This window comes from Trichoplusia ni, chromosome 9 (assembly GCF_003590095.1).
Source record: "Trichoplusia ni isolate ovarian cell line Hi5 chromosome 9, tn1, whole genome shotgun sequence".
NCBI classification, from domain to species: Eukaryota; Metazoa; Arthropoda; class Insecta; order Lepidoptera; family Noctuidae; genus Trichoplusia; species Trichoplusia ni.
This window is the reverse complement of record NC_039486.1, coordinates 6,494,469-6,508,546: the sequence shown is the minus strand read 5'-3', so window position 1 is coordinate 6,508,546 and position 14,078 is coordinate 6,494,469. Positions and strand designations below refer to the sequence as shown.

The 14,078-nt window shown below is 37.9% G+C and overlaps 1 protein-coding gene across 50 annotated transcripts in view; it reads left to right on the top strand.

The window, feature by feature from the left end:
• Nucleotides 1-14,012, top strand: part of LOC113497647 (Down syndrome cell adhesion molecule-like protein Dscam2) — a 54,059-nt gene extending 40,047 nt beyond the window's left edge. For 41 of the 50 annotated variants that reach the window (XM_026877255.1, XM_026877260.1, XM_026877261.1 and 38 more), the window contains 27 exons: nucleotides 1,058-1,177; nucleotides 1,259-1,432; nucleotides 1,596-1,684; nucleotides 1,773-1,980; nucleotides 2,056-2,212; nucleotides 2,297-2,548; nucleotides 2,631-2,741; nucleotides 2,835-3,076; nucleotides 3,169-3,324; nucleotides 3,470-3,618; nucleotides 3,751-3,883; nucleotides 3,973-4,082; nucleotides 4,175-4,334; nucleotides 4,619-4,770; nucleotides 5,000-5,082; nucleotides 5,192-5,368; nucleotides 5,540-5,604; nucleotides 5,680-5,781; nucleotides 6,225-6,422; nucleotides 6,708-6,884; nucleotides 8,028-8,126; nucleotides 9,056-9,228; nucleotides 9,397-9,510; nucleotides 9,598-9,751; nucleotides 9,902-10,051; nucleotides 11,113-11,173; nucleotides 12,242-14,012. In XM_026877255.1, the coding sequence (XP_026733056.1) occupies nucleotides 1,058-1,177; nucleotides 1,259-1,432; nucleotides 1,596-1,684; nucleotides 1,773-1,980; nucleotides 2,056-2,212; nucleotides 2,297-2,548; nucleotides 2,631-2,741; nucleotides 2,835-3,076; nucleotides 3,169-3,324; nucleotides 3,470-3,618; nucleotides 3,751-3,883; nucleotides 3,973-4,082; nucleotides 4,175-4,334; nucleotides 4,619-4,770; nucleotides 5,000-5,082; nucleotides 5,192-5,368; nucleotides 5,540-5,604; nucleotides 5,680-5,781; nucleotides 6,225-6,422; nucleotides 6,708-6,884; nucleotides 8,028-8,126; nucleotides 9,056-9,228; nucleotides 9,397-9,510; nucleotides 9,598-9,751; nucleotides 9,902-10,051; nucleotides 11,113-11,173; nucleotides 12,242-12,320 (3,845 nt within the window). In that variant the 3' untranslated portion in view covers nucleotides 12,321-14,012. Of the gene's footprint in view, nucleotides 1-1,057; nucleotides 1,178-1,258; nucleotides 1,433-1,595; nucleotides 1,685-1,772; nucleotides 1,981-2,055; nucleotides 2,213-2,296; nucleotides 2,549-2,630; nucleotides 2,742-2,834; nucleotides 3,077-3,168; nucleotides 3,325-3,469; nucleotides 3,619-3,750; nucleotides 3,884-3,972; nucleotides 4,083-4,174; nucleotides 4,335-4,618; nucleotides 4,771-4,999; nucleotides 5,083-5,191; nucleotides 5,369-5,539; nucleotides 5,605-5,679; nucleotides 5,782-6,018; nucleotides 6,193-6,224; nucleotides 6,423-6,707; nucleotides 6,885-8,027; nucleotides 8,127-9,055; nucleotides 9,229-9,396; nucleotides 9,511-9,597; nucleotides 9,752-9,901; nucleotides 10,052-11,112; nucleotides 11,174-12,241 lie in introns of all 50 variants that reach the window. The other 9 variants (XM_026877290.1, XM_026877297.1, XM_026877303.1 and 6 more) reach the window with 2 other exon arrangements.
• The last annotated feature ends 66 nt before the right edge of the window (nucleotides 14,013-14,078 follow it).

The following is a 14,078-nucleotide window of genomic DNA, read 5'->3' as shown; positions in this document are numbered from 1 at the left end:
CGGCAGTTCTCAAAACTTTACTTATCAGTCTTCATCATTATAAAACACATCACGTTAGGTGATTAGATTAAAAACGATAAACGTTATGGAATCTCCAGACAGGGTTTAGATCAGTCGTCTTGAAAGCTTTCCATAGGAACCGGCTGCGGCTATCATCGACGTACCCCTTTCGTCCCCTCCTTGCATTTTATTTACTTCCTTTCACCTACCTATCCTAAGGGTTCCTGTCTTTATATTTGGTTCATTACATAATTTGCGCATTTGCTAATTATTTAGCTTGTTGCTTGGCTTACTAACTGTATGTTGAATAACTAACAAAATAATGTGATCTTCGGTATATTAATTCAATGATCAATAAACGCATTATTTTGTCAGATATATCGCGTTGTCAATGTTGGAGATGGTGAATTTTAATGTGCTTTATATTTTATTTTATTATAACCCAATTTATATTTATTTGATTTGTAGATAGAAAAGCTTCAGTTTTAATTTTGCAACTATGATTAAAATCTGTAACAAAGCTTCTATGCCGACGGCTTAACGCAAATATACAATCAGTGTTTCTTAAACAATTATACATATTTACGAAGCTTTGAATCGAATATTTTAATATGTTTTAAACGATATATACCAGTCGATATAGGAGCTTTCCAGATAATAACATATTTAAGTATAATTGAACTTTACTTAATATTAAACGTTTACTAAATATAACATAAAAATTTAAATTGCAGGTTTAATGTTCACTATACTTAAATATGATTAAATGTGAAGTCCAAGTCAAAAGTCCCCATCAAGTTTATTAAAATAATGAGATTTTTGCTGTTGTTTTCAACGAGAAAATTATTTAATTAAATCCTAGTGAACTATTTTCTTTTTTCAATTTGAAATAAGTCAATTATTCGTACACGTAAAAAATTACAAATAGTTATTAAATTTGAATGAATAGAATTGAATAATAGTTAATGTAGAGTCAACTTTTCACTCCCTATCTGAATTTTAATACAAACTCCCTAAGACTGTTGGCAGGTGTTATAACATATCGGTGACATTTCAGTACCCCCACGTTGGATTCTCGAACCCACTGACAAGGCATTTGCGCAAGGTTCTGATGCTAAAGTTGAATGCAAAGCCGATGGGTTCCCCAAGCCCCAGGTTACATGGAAGCGGGCTGAAGGTAATGGCCAAAAATATAAATTACAAAAGCTAAATATTTGCGCTGAACCAAAAACATAATATGAGTTTTATTTGGTTAAAGGTGATACCCCTGGCGATTACAAGGACCTTAAGCCAAACAACCCTAACGTAAAGGTTGAGGACGGAACTCTGAGCATTGCTAACATCCAAAAGACGAACGAGGGTTACTATTTGTGCGAAGCTGTTAACGGAATCGGATCAGGATTGTCTGCTGTTATCCTTATTAGCGTACAAGGTTGGATATTTTCTTCATTTAATGTTTATTAAAATTTCTATTTAGGTAGAAATTATCAAAGGCAAACATTTTTTTTACTTTAAATAATTACTTCCGAACGGCTTTGTTCAGGTTATAGCGAAATAATGAAGTTTCTTTATTAAAATTTAACTCAACATTTTAGCTCCACCCCAATTCGAGATTAAGATGAGGAACCAGACTGCCCGCCGAAGTGAACCCGCTGTACTTCAGTGCCAGGCTAAGGGAGAGAAGGTAACGATCGGTAGATTAAAAGTGGCTTAAATAAATTTTGCGATAATCGTTGCAATCACTCTTATAATCAATATCCATATTATTCCAGCCCATCGGTATCATTTGGAACATGAACAACAAACGCCTTGAGCCCAAATCTGACCCCCGCTACACTATTCGCGAAGAAATCCTGCCCGGTGGTGTTGTATCCGACCTTAGCATCCGAAGGACTGAACGATCTGACAGCGCTCTCTTCACTTGCGTCGCTACTAACGCTTTTGGCTCTGACGATACCAGCATCAACATGATCATCCAAGGTAATGAACTAATAAAGCATATAATTTATATATTGGCTTGTTACAGTTAATACAAAAATCTAATGATTTCAACAGAGGTTCCCGAAGCCCCATACGGTTTGAAGGTATTGGACAAATCAGGACGGACCGTGCAACTGTCATGGGCAGCACCTTACGATGGCAACTCACCGATCAAGAAGTTCCTCATTGAATACAAACGCGCTAAGGGCAACTGGGAAAAGGATATCGACAGGTATTTTTAAACACCTAAGATTTTAGACTGTTTCTCAAGCTTGAATGAATGTTAAATAACAATATTTTTTACCTTATTTTGCAGGGTTCTTGTGCCTGGAGATGCTAGCGAAGCCGGTGTGTTCAGCCTTCGACCAGCCACTGCCTACCACATCAGGATTGTCGCCGAAAACGAACTTGGAACTTCTGAGCCCTCTGAGACTGTTACCATTATCACCGCTGAGGAAGCACCCACTGGTCCCCCACAAGATTGCAAAGTAGATGCCGTTGACAAGCACACCCTCCGTGTCACCTGGAAGCCTCCCCCACCCCAGGACTGGAATGGCGAACTCCAAGGGTAAAAACAAACTAACAGTGTCTGACAGCATAAATAAATTATCATTTTTATTTCATAATTAACCTTGTCCTTTCTTCTCCAGATACTATGTTGGATACAAACTGGCCTCAAGCAACAAGTCCTTTGTCTTTGAAACTGTTGACATTTCTAAGGAGTCTGGCAAGGAACACCACTTGGACATTCTTAACCTGAAGTAAGCAATGCAGTTTTGGTAGATAATTGGTCTAGAAGAAAAGAATGCTTTGACTTTTGCTATCAAATACTACATAAAAATAATATTTTTTAGGACTTACACTCAATACTCGATCGTCGTACAAGCTTTCAACAAGATGGGATCTGGCCCAGTATCTGGTGAAGTCAAGGCTTACACTGCTGAAGGCGCACCCTCCGTTGCCCCACAAGACGTACTCTGCACCACTTTGACCGCTCAGACCATCCGCGTTTCTTGGATCTCCCCGCCCCTTGCCGCCGCTAACGGACTTATCAAGGCATACAAGGTTATCTACGGACCTAGCGAAACCTGGTATGGTAAGCATCGATCGACATATAAACCTAAAAATGTCTAAAGAATTTAAGACACCATACTACAAGATACTTAACATTCAAACTTTATTTTGCAGATGAAAAGACTAAGGACACCAAGATCACTGCCAGCAGCGAGACCATTCTTCACGGACTTAAGAAATTCACCAACTATTCCATGGAAGTGCTTGCGACTACCAACGGAGGTGATGGCGTACGATCTGCTCCTATCCACTGCCAGACTGAACAAGACGGTGTGTATACCCCAAAATTATATAAGTTACAAACCCACCTTTAAGCAATGATCATTAAAATACATATAACAGACATGAACTTGCTGTTTATCAGTTTGTTTCAAAGGATTAAATAAGGCTTATTTCCAAAAATCTTCATTTACAGTTCCGGAAGCTCCGCGCGCTGTAAAGGCTCTAGTTATGGGACAAGGCTCAATTCTGGTTTCCTGGAGGCCTCCTGCGCAACCCAACGGTGTCGTCACTCACTACAACGTCTACACTCAAGCTCAGAACGCCGAACCTCATCCTAACAAGGTACCACATTGTTTACTTTTATTAAACGATATAGTATCATATGTCATTAATGCACCTAACTTTAGAGAGATCAATTATTATAAGGTGTATTGTGATCAAATATAGAAATAAACACTGCCCTTTTGTTTACAGGTCCCTGCCTCCCAAACTAGCTACTCTGCGACTGAACTGAAGGCCGGACGTTACGACTTCTGGGTTACCGCGTCTACCATTATTGGCGAAGGCCAGCCCTCAGCCACAGCATCATGCAGCCCTAGCGACAAAGGTAACCTTAAACTTTTACTGTCATATCATTATATACAAAGATAACTTAAAGTACTGTATTTTCAAACATTTTAATTCTTTGCATTTCAGTACCTGCTAAGATTGCGTCATTCGATGAATCGTTCACTGCCACTTACAAGGAAGATGTTAAGCTGCCCTGCCTCGCCGTCGGTGTACCTCCTCCTAACATTTTGTGGAAGGTCAGTGTACCTCTATTTATAATGATTGAACTCAGTATTCAATTAAATGTTCCCTGGCCCGTATTCATATCGCATACATTGTTCGTTTTTAGGTAAAAGGCCAACCCTTGGAAGCATCAGAACGCGTACGACAACTGCCCGAAGGATCTCTGCAAATTGCTGGTGTGGCTCGCGAGGATGCCGGCGAATACTCTTGCCATGTCGACAACCAATTTGGTACTGACACCGTCACACACACGCTCTCCGTTCTTGGTAAGAACTTTTTCCCCTACCTCATCCTAACCTATCCTTTCACAAACATAGATTTCGTCACTGGCATTCTCCCGGAAAATCCTTCGAGTAAAAAAATATAATGAACGTTTGTGTATAAGTCAACAATCAATTGATTAAGTTATTGCAAAATCGCATCCAGCTACCAGTGGAAGGTATCCTAATCACTTAAATAAGCAAACTCAAAACTCAACCTCCAGTTAGGTATGTATACATTTACGTAATAATAATTGGAGTTGAAACTAATTACTTACTTGTTCCCTTAGCTCCCCCCTTCCCACCTCAGCTGAGCATCGCGTCGTCTTCCGTCTCCTCACTGACTCTGCGCCTGAAGCCTTCCGTAGAAGTGGACCAGTCGCCCGCCGCCGGATACACCATCCACTACAAACAGGAGTTTGGAGATTGGGAAACTGTTCAGGTAACTGACGTACATACATAGTAGAAATATAACTCAACGATAACTCCTAAGTTCGTTAATACGGATTTGCCTAGTACCATAACACAGAAAAAAGCCAGTTGGCCTTTACAGATATCAAAGCTTTAACCTTAATTTTAAGGATGTATGTGTCGTAATTGTATGAACGATTTAGCTTTCGGTATTTTAAGATTATCTGTTATATAAAACACCATTTTGTTTCTGATTGTAGATTCCAAGCACCACTGACACTTACACATTGGAAAACCTGTTCTGCGGATCCAGATATCAACTCTACGTCACGGCTTACAACGGGTAAGCGAATGAAAAATGAACCATAAATCGAACAAGAGAAGATCGAAATTTCTTTAAACAAAAATCTGCCAAGGAGTCGAAGTTACTAAGTTACCATTGTTCATTTCAGTATCGGTACTGGCGAGGCTTCTGATGTAGTGATCGCTCGCACCCGCGGCTCCAAGCCCCCAGTCCCCCGCGCCGCTGATTTTATCGAAGTTGGAAGCTCGTCCGTCACTCTGCATCTCAAACAATGGCTGGATGGTGGCTGCCCCATGAGTCATTTCGTCGTTGAAAATAAGAAGAAGTATGTATGCAGTCCTTTTGAACTTCTTGTCAATACCTGAAAAAGAAACTTAGTTTCACATTTGACCTATGCCCAGAACCTTATGGTTTCTTTTTTAATGGGCTATTTATGAATGTCAACAATATATGAATACGATACTTGTTGTACAATATAGTTGTTTTGATATTTCAGGGGCGCTGCTGAATGGAACCAAATCTCAAACGCTGTCAAGCCTGGTGGAAACTTCGTCGTTCTTGGTCTGTGTTTTGAAATGTTAAATAAATTTATTAAATAACTGGGTTCTGTAACTATATTAAATATCCAATTTGTAGATCTGGAACCCGCTACGTGGTATGTGTTAAGGATTACCGCTCACAACAACGCCGGATTCAATGTCGCTGAATACGAATTTGCAACCCTTACAATGACCGGAGGTGAGAGCATTCTTTATATCTATGTATTTGTTTTGTTGAATCAGTTAATGCTTATCTCTTATGGGGTACAGACGAAATGTCACGCATAGTAATCATTACCATCACTTATACGTGTTATTCGAATCACACACCAACAAAATTCCGGTACCTGAAATGCATTGCCTTTTTATTTTAATGTTTCCAAATCTCCTTATGTTATCAAAGTATACAGCTATAACATGGGGGCTTGCATTTCAGGTACGATCGCGCCCGTGCGCGAGGTCGGTGACGGCTCTCTTACCACGGAACAGACCCTCAAGATAATCCTGTCGCACCTTAACCTTATCGTGCCTGTAGTGGCGGCCATCTTGGTCATCATTATAGCTATCGTTGTCGTTTGCGTGGTGCGAGGAGCCAGGGATCATCACAAAGGTAAATATGTACTAATTTTCGCTCCATTTTAGGAACCATCGCTCCCTTGCCTGGCAATTTCGACGGTGATAAGGAACTGCCTCCCTGGGTCAAGGCTTGGTTAGAGCCTGAAGTGTTGGTACCGATCCTGGCCACCATTGTAGTGTTTATTGTGGGTGTGGTGGTGATCTGCCTCACGTTAGCTCGCAGGAACACCCCGCACCGCCTGCGAGGTCAGAAGGACACGTATTGTATGTATGGTGGCACACCGCTTCATATTATTTTTCTTTATCCGACCCATACAATTACTTTTTGATGATTTATATTTCCATTTACTAGCTGATCATCAGTGTTAGCAAATTATCATCCTGTCTTAATTATACAGAAATTTTGTTGATTTATCAAAATCCATAATTCGATATAATTTGCTCCTCATGAAGTCAAACATCTCACTTATTGTCAGTGACGTATAATGATAGAATTTTGCTTGATGTAAGGGGAATATCTACTACAGTACTTGTGGTTTATGTCGGTAGACGATGGAGTTTACAACGCATCTCAGGCAGCTCTCGGCGGCGCTGGAGGAACTTTGGACAAGCGAGGTGGACTGCGCGACGAACTCGGCTACATTGCCCCCCCTAACCGCAAGCTTCCCCCCGTACCCGGATCTAACTACAACACCTGCGACCGTGTGAAGCGACAGGCTGTTATTAGTGAGTACTTAGACATATCTATCACTCTCACACACGGACACAATTTTCAGTACACGAACCTTAAACACAGTACCAGTGAAAACAAAAGGATATAGCAAATATCTATAACATCTTTATGTAACAGGCAAAAAAAACTTCCGAATGTATTCCTGAAGCAAACAAACAAAATATTTCTTAATTTGCAAAGGCTGTGTTTTTGGTACCCCTCTATTGTAACACCATTCGATTCTATTTTATCTTACACATAGCACCGGGTTACTAGGAAAATATTCTTCACATCGATAATCAGCAAGATTTTCGTTGAGGTAACAAAAATCCTTACCCTATTACACTTTTTTAAATTCTTCCACTTTTGCACGAATTTCGCTAATTTCTCTATGCTTTCTTTCCTCTTTAAATTATAAGGTGGTAAATGTAAGGTGTCAGATGCTTAATTTATAGTTGATTTCAGACCGTCCCTAATTTAATTTGTTATGGTGTAAGGCACTTTATTTTACCTTAGACATAAATGGTAGTTAGGTATTAATTTTATTCCCAAAGCAAATTATTACCTGCAAGGCGTAGTACCCATTTACGTTGCATATAATTACTTTGACCCTTCCTCATTTTAGCTTTGTATTTTACCAATGTCGTCATATCGTATGGAAAAATGAAAACTGTCTTACCTTGCTTGATTTAAAGAACTTAAAAAGATATGATACGACGATTTGGCAAACAGTTATTTACCTCTTTATGTTCTGCGGTATTGTCTCAAGTATAGTCACACTCACTTCAAATGTAGTTAACTTAGACGAGTTTGAAGAAAGATTGTTAATTTACGATCATCTTAGGGCAACAAATAGGCAAAAAGTACTCTTCCGGTTCTTTTTTACGTTTCTCTATAAGATTAATCAAGTAGTTTGTTAATTCCACTGATTTTGGATACTTGATTTTTGAATTCCCAAAAAAAGATGACGTTTTCGTGATGTTAATGGCAAATTTAATAGGAGTTACTAGTTTTTATATACAAGAGAACCCGTTGTGAAGTACAGACTAATAAATATCGAACTCAATAAAAAGCAATGACCAAAGTGAGTGCGACAATACTCGACGTTCGTAGCGGGGGTTAGGTGTTAGCGCATGCGTAACGTGAGTGTGGTTCAGTGGGCGCGCACTCGACGTGGGACCCGCGCCGCCACCACTACGAGCGCGTCCGCCGCCCCCGCCTGCGCCGCGCCGGCTCCGGCGACACCATCTCCACAGGTCAGCCTGCATGCGCATGTCACGATTTGAGATAAAAAGCTAAAGGGAAACTACCATTTTTTAATATATTTTTTGATTTACGGAACTTTTTTCTTGAAATAGAACCTTATGGTCCACCAAGGCAATCCAAGCATTGATGACTGATTAAAATATAACTTTTTTTTTAAGAATTCTATTAATAAAATTGTTAGCCTGTTTAGGGTTAACAAATAATGCGTAACTAGGCACTTTGCACTAGTAAGACTATATCCGGTCTTCAATTAGGTAGTACAGAATAAAATTAAATAAATGGTAGATTCCGCTTAGACTTGTCACAAATATGCCCGAATAAGCTATAAGACACACGGTTTTGCAGTGAATTGTATTCGTGAAATATATCGGAGTGTAATCTACTAGTCATGTACTACTAACAACAAACGAGTGAGTATGATTTTGAATTGACAGATATTATTCATTTTTGTTTGCATGATAACAATCTTATATTATTAATTTTATTGGTTCGCACTTATCTAACCCTAGTTGTGTTTTTATTTTTTGCTTATACTGCTACTTAATATTATATTCGAAAAACTGTGTGAAAATGTGTATTGTTTTAGCATTGTGAACTATGAAGGAATATTATATATTTGTGACTTATATTCTACACAATTGTAGCATGGAACACCCACGATGAAGCAAGACAGCTATTACATACTGAAAGACTTAAAAACTAATCCATATCAACAGAGTAGTAAACAAATAGAGCTTAATCTTTTAAAAATAATTGTATTTTTTATAATAGAAAAGCACAACTAGGTCTTCAGTTCAGGTTGACTGAAAACTTAACTAATGCTCGAACGGCTGAAAAAAAAAGAATTCATAAACAGCTCATATGTTTACTTCTCTGGCCTCATCCCTTATACAATTGTAACAACTTGTTTATGTTCTAGGCATGGAAGATGAAATCTGCCCCTACGCAACGTTCCACCTGTTAGGCTTCCGCGAGGAGATGGACCCCAGCAAGGCTCTGGCGTTCCCCCACCACCACCCCGCTCACGCTGGAACACTGGCTCACCCCCACCCTCACCACCCTGCTCACTCACGCGCCGGATCTCAGAGCATGGTGAGTTACCATATTTTGTTCATGTCTTAAAATGGCCTTCGCCATCCACCTGCGACGGCAAAAAGCTTTACGTTCAAAATTGATTCTGATAAAATTCCATTGATCACTCTTTGCACTAATGTTGGAAGGAAAGTTTTGCACTATATGACAATCTTTATAAATTTACAGCCCCGTGCTAACAGCCGTTATGCCCGCAAGAACTCACAAGGAGGACAAAGCGCTATCTACTCGACCGCCCCCGAATACGATGACCCTGCTACCTGCGCTGAAGAAGACCAATACGTAAGATCCTTTAATCTTTAGAAAAGTTTGACAATTAATAAGTTGAGAAGTACTGCTAAAGCAATTATGTTTTTCTTTTGTTTCCAGCGTGCCCGTTATTCCCGACCCATGTATGCTTGCGGTCCCGAGTACGATGAGCCCGCATGCTGCGCTCCTGAAGACGAACAATACACCGGCGCTTATGGCACTCCTTACTCTGATCACTATGGCTCTCGCCCTAGCATTGGTAAGACTGTCAAAGGTAATGTTCTTCAAAATGTGAGGCTTATCGGCAAGCTTTTTTACAGGAACCTCTATACTCTATATAAATAGCTGGAAAGCCTCTGCTCGTTGCGTCTTAATTTCTTCTTTGTAGCTTTTCCAGGGTTTATTTATAAATATTTGTGTGTAGGAACACGCAAGTGCGGCGGATCCCCCGAGCCTCCCCCACCCCCACCACGCAACGCTAACAACGACAACAACTGCTCATCTTCATTCAACGAAAGCAAGGACTCGAACGAAATCTCTGAAGCCGAATGTGACCAACCCCGCAACTACCCCGGTACGTAGTAAAAAAAAAAACAAATAAGCCGCATATCTCTTGACAAAACAAATTCTATGAAAGAAATATTTATGTGCCAAATGATGACCTCCCCCCCCCCCCAGCTTATTTCTGCAAGAATGCATTAACTCTTCTGGCAGGGACACAGTTACCATCCGATCACATAAAACATATTTTAAACCATACTTTTTTGTCTAGTATTTGCTTCAGTGTGCTGCTTCGTATTAAAAGATTTCAAAATAATCTGTTGAGTAATAATTTTTACATTGGTTTTTTACCAGTAAACTAGTGACAAAAATAATCTATAATCAAAATATTAAAATATTAATGCTCAGCAAAAATGACATAAAACAAACAAGTATGGTAAACCTGTATTTTTGAATCATGAATATCTATCTTATCTTCCAAAACTTGTTCATTTTAGACCAAAAGTGTTATTATAGTGGTGATTTTAAATTTGATTGTTGAATTGGTTTATGCACACTTGGGTGTCACCTGAACAGAAGACGGTAAAAATTTTGAATCAAATTATTTGATTCCTTTATGTTGATAATAATTGTGACTGACAGCATGCAACATTTGTATCAGATTTAACAAATTAAATTACAAGCTTTATGATTAGAGTTCTTGTAATTGGCTTACCTCTTATTTTTCAAAATTACTTTTTACTGCTGTTTCGTTAAAGCACTTAACAAAATTAAAGGAGATGACAGAGGCGTTTCATGAAAAAAACAAATCAGTATCGGCCTCATTTAATTTTGCAAAGTGTATGTCTCAATATTGGGAAAATTCTTTTCTTCAAAAATCTTATTTGACTTTCTATTTTATGTGCTTAGACGTGATTGTGTTAACTAATTCACTATATTTAAATTGTTCTGTAGATATTTAGTATATATTTTGGAGATGAACATTTGCGAACAATAACCACTGTATTATAGAATTATGAACGAATGTTAGATAGTAGAGCACGCAAACGTGGTTATCGTTCGAGAAATGTGTAGAAGGCGGCTCCAGGTGTCGTGGCTAGTATAGAGCGCGTCGTGACTTGTGTGTTGTTGCAGTAAGGGCCCACACTGCCAAGGACGGCTTGCACAGCGAGGAAATGAGGAAACTCATTGACAGGTCAGTTTATTAGGCCTTGCACAATGTACCCCTTAATACGTGACACTTGTCTCTGTTCACTACCTCACAACCTAACAGTTTATATAGTAAATACAGAAATATGTGACGACATCAAAACATTTAATGCATCAAAGCATATTTTTGTCTAGACAAGTTACTGATATAACAGAGGGTAAAAAGTTCAAGATAAATAAGTGTCCCTAAAACGTTTGATAGTACTAAACATTGCAAACATACATGCACTGTAATACACTAATAATACAGAAGCCGTATCCTTGTGTGTGCGCTAGCACGAGTACATTGTGACGTGATAGATACTGTTTTACCTAATAAAGCATTGTGTACTAGTCTATGCTCGTTATTAAGCATGTGTTATGTTCTGCATCCATGATCTACAGGAAACAGTAAGTCAAAGTATGTGAAACCGACAATTTTTTAAAGAATATAATCTTTCTCTTATTTTTGCCTGATATTTTTGTTACGTAATTAACATTTATGTGGCTAACATTTTAAACCAATGTGCACTAATATTATTGTTTGCTCAGAGAGTGGTAAGGCGAATCATTTATTTATTACCTCGGCTGGTTTGATTTTGATTATGTTATTTTGTGAAGGTTGCGTTGCCGTTAACAGACGCATGAATTGTACATAATATACCTATAATCCCAATAATATATCAATATAGAATAATATGTCATATAGACCAGTTATTGAACCCTGGCACATGTTATTTTAGCCCGTGCGTGATGGATTTAGTTGCTTTCAATATAATACTATGGCTAATATATTCCATTTCATATTGTGATATTAGCTGCACTTTATTGTAACCTATAGAATTCAACATTAAGTCAGTCCTTGCGTGAATATATCTGACCTAGTTGTCCCGTAAAAATACAGCGCATTTTCAAGTAGAATCTTGCAATGCTATGCTTTGTATATTCCAAAGCTAAAAACATAATCATTTAAATCTCACTTCTACCCCCGTACTTACACACAAGTGATATCTGATTCTACTACTGATACATAACCAATGAAGTGTATATTCTAAAGGCGAGGGTATGTTTTCAGACCAGAAGCAACCACCCCAATCCCCCAGCAAGCAGTCCACGGGCGGGGACTCACAGCCTACGATACTGTGGCAGTGTAACCTGTAAAGCGGACCCGTGCCAGCGCACAGCGACACATGCACTTTAATTATTAATTTACTGGACCATTACCATCTTGCTGAAGTACCGCTCGCAAGCTTACGCTCATTATTTTCAAGAGTACATTTTGATTGCACTTTCGCTCAATTATTTAATCTAACATTCAGCAAGATGGTGATACTCGTGCCAAATCTAATCTTTCTTTACTATTCATTTGTGTGTCGCGTTTTTGTGTTGCTAATTACTTTTAAATTTACCCCAACTTAGTTGGCTGGACGTTTTTGTATTAAGTTCTTATCGTGTTTTATTTCTTACTCTACCCCTGTAGTAAAGTTGCAGAGTTGGGTTATGTACAAATTAGTCTACCTTCCCTGAGTAGAGAAACCTATGCGTCACTGTAGAATTACCATTTAAAAGCAGAAAATTATGGTTGTGGTAGTTATCTCAAATTGATATATTTGCTTAAATAGATAAGTGACGCGTTTGTATCCTGTCCAACACATTATATAATACACCTTCATCCTACGTGACCAACTTTGAGATCTTTACTACAGAACATTCGGTAATTTTAATTGTAGTTCAACTTATTTGTTCAGCTTAATTTAAAGTGAGCTTCAGTGCGAATCCATCAGGTCTTGGGGTGTTTCGGTTTCGATTTAAATTAAGCTCAACATGTAATAATGTATGTGATATTTTGTATTTTTATCCCATTTTTAATTTTTACATGGAATAATATTGACGTAAACTTTATTTATACTCTTAGAATGGTAATATTAGGTAACCACAACCGAACGGTTGTTACGATGCTTCCTTTAACGTTATTCGTTTTAATTATTCTCTTTTGTCATTTTCGTTATTGCCACGTCCTGATTTGTGTCAAACATATTTGTTTTACGGTTTTGATTCGCATTTATGCATATACTACTTAGGATAAGTTTAGATATACATTTCTTTACTAGTAATTAATCAACTTTTAAACAAAGTAATATGTAACCCGTAGCTAGTTAGTAACACGCGTTACGCAATATAACTATTTATATATCTAAAGGTAATCAATCTTAGACTACTTTATAATCTTAATGGTGTAATACAACAAACGCGTACCGTAATAACGAACAGTTACCTATTGAAACAGCAAAACCATCAAACACGTAACAAAAACTGCTGACATGGAATTTAAATTAATCTTTTAAAATATTACTCTAGTACGTTAAGGTGCATTTTTAATAATCATAATCGTAATTTTATCCTTCTATACTATTGCAGATGACTAGGTGTAAGACACTCGTGTGTCATTTTATAGGTGTTTCCCAATATATGTTGTGTATTGTGGTGTAAGCTTCGCAAGTAGCATTGTAGTTAGGTTTTCGCGACTTCCTAGCAACCAATTCTTCTATTAAACTTCCATTTAGAATTCGATTTAATGAAAAATATAGTTAAAATTAAATGTGAACAAAATAAATGAAATTTATTCAAAATTATACGATTAAATTTTTTACCATAATCTTAATTGTATTGGCAGCAAAGAGGTTAATTGTTTATGATATTTTCGCTTTTGTCGATGTGCGTTTGGTTTGCGGCTAGTTTAAAGTAAGTTTCGTAATTTTTATGGCGATACGACATCGATAACCACAGCTAACTAACTGTACCAAAGTGTTTGATTTGTGTTAAATAAACTACTCAAATGTCAACTACACAGTGCTGTTTCATTTTACAACACCTTTATATGTTAAAACTACTTATGATATAAGTAAATAAAA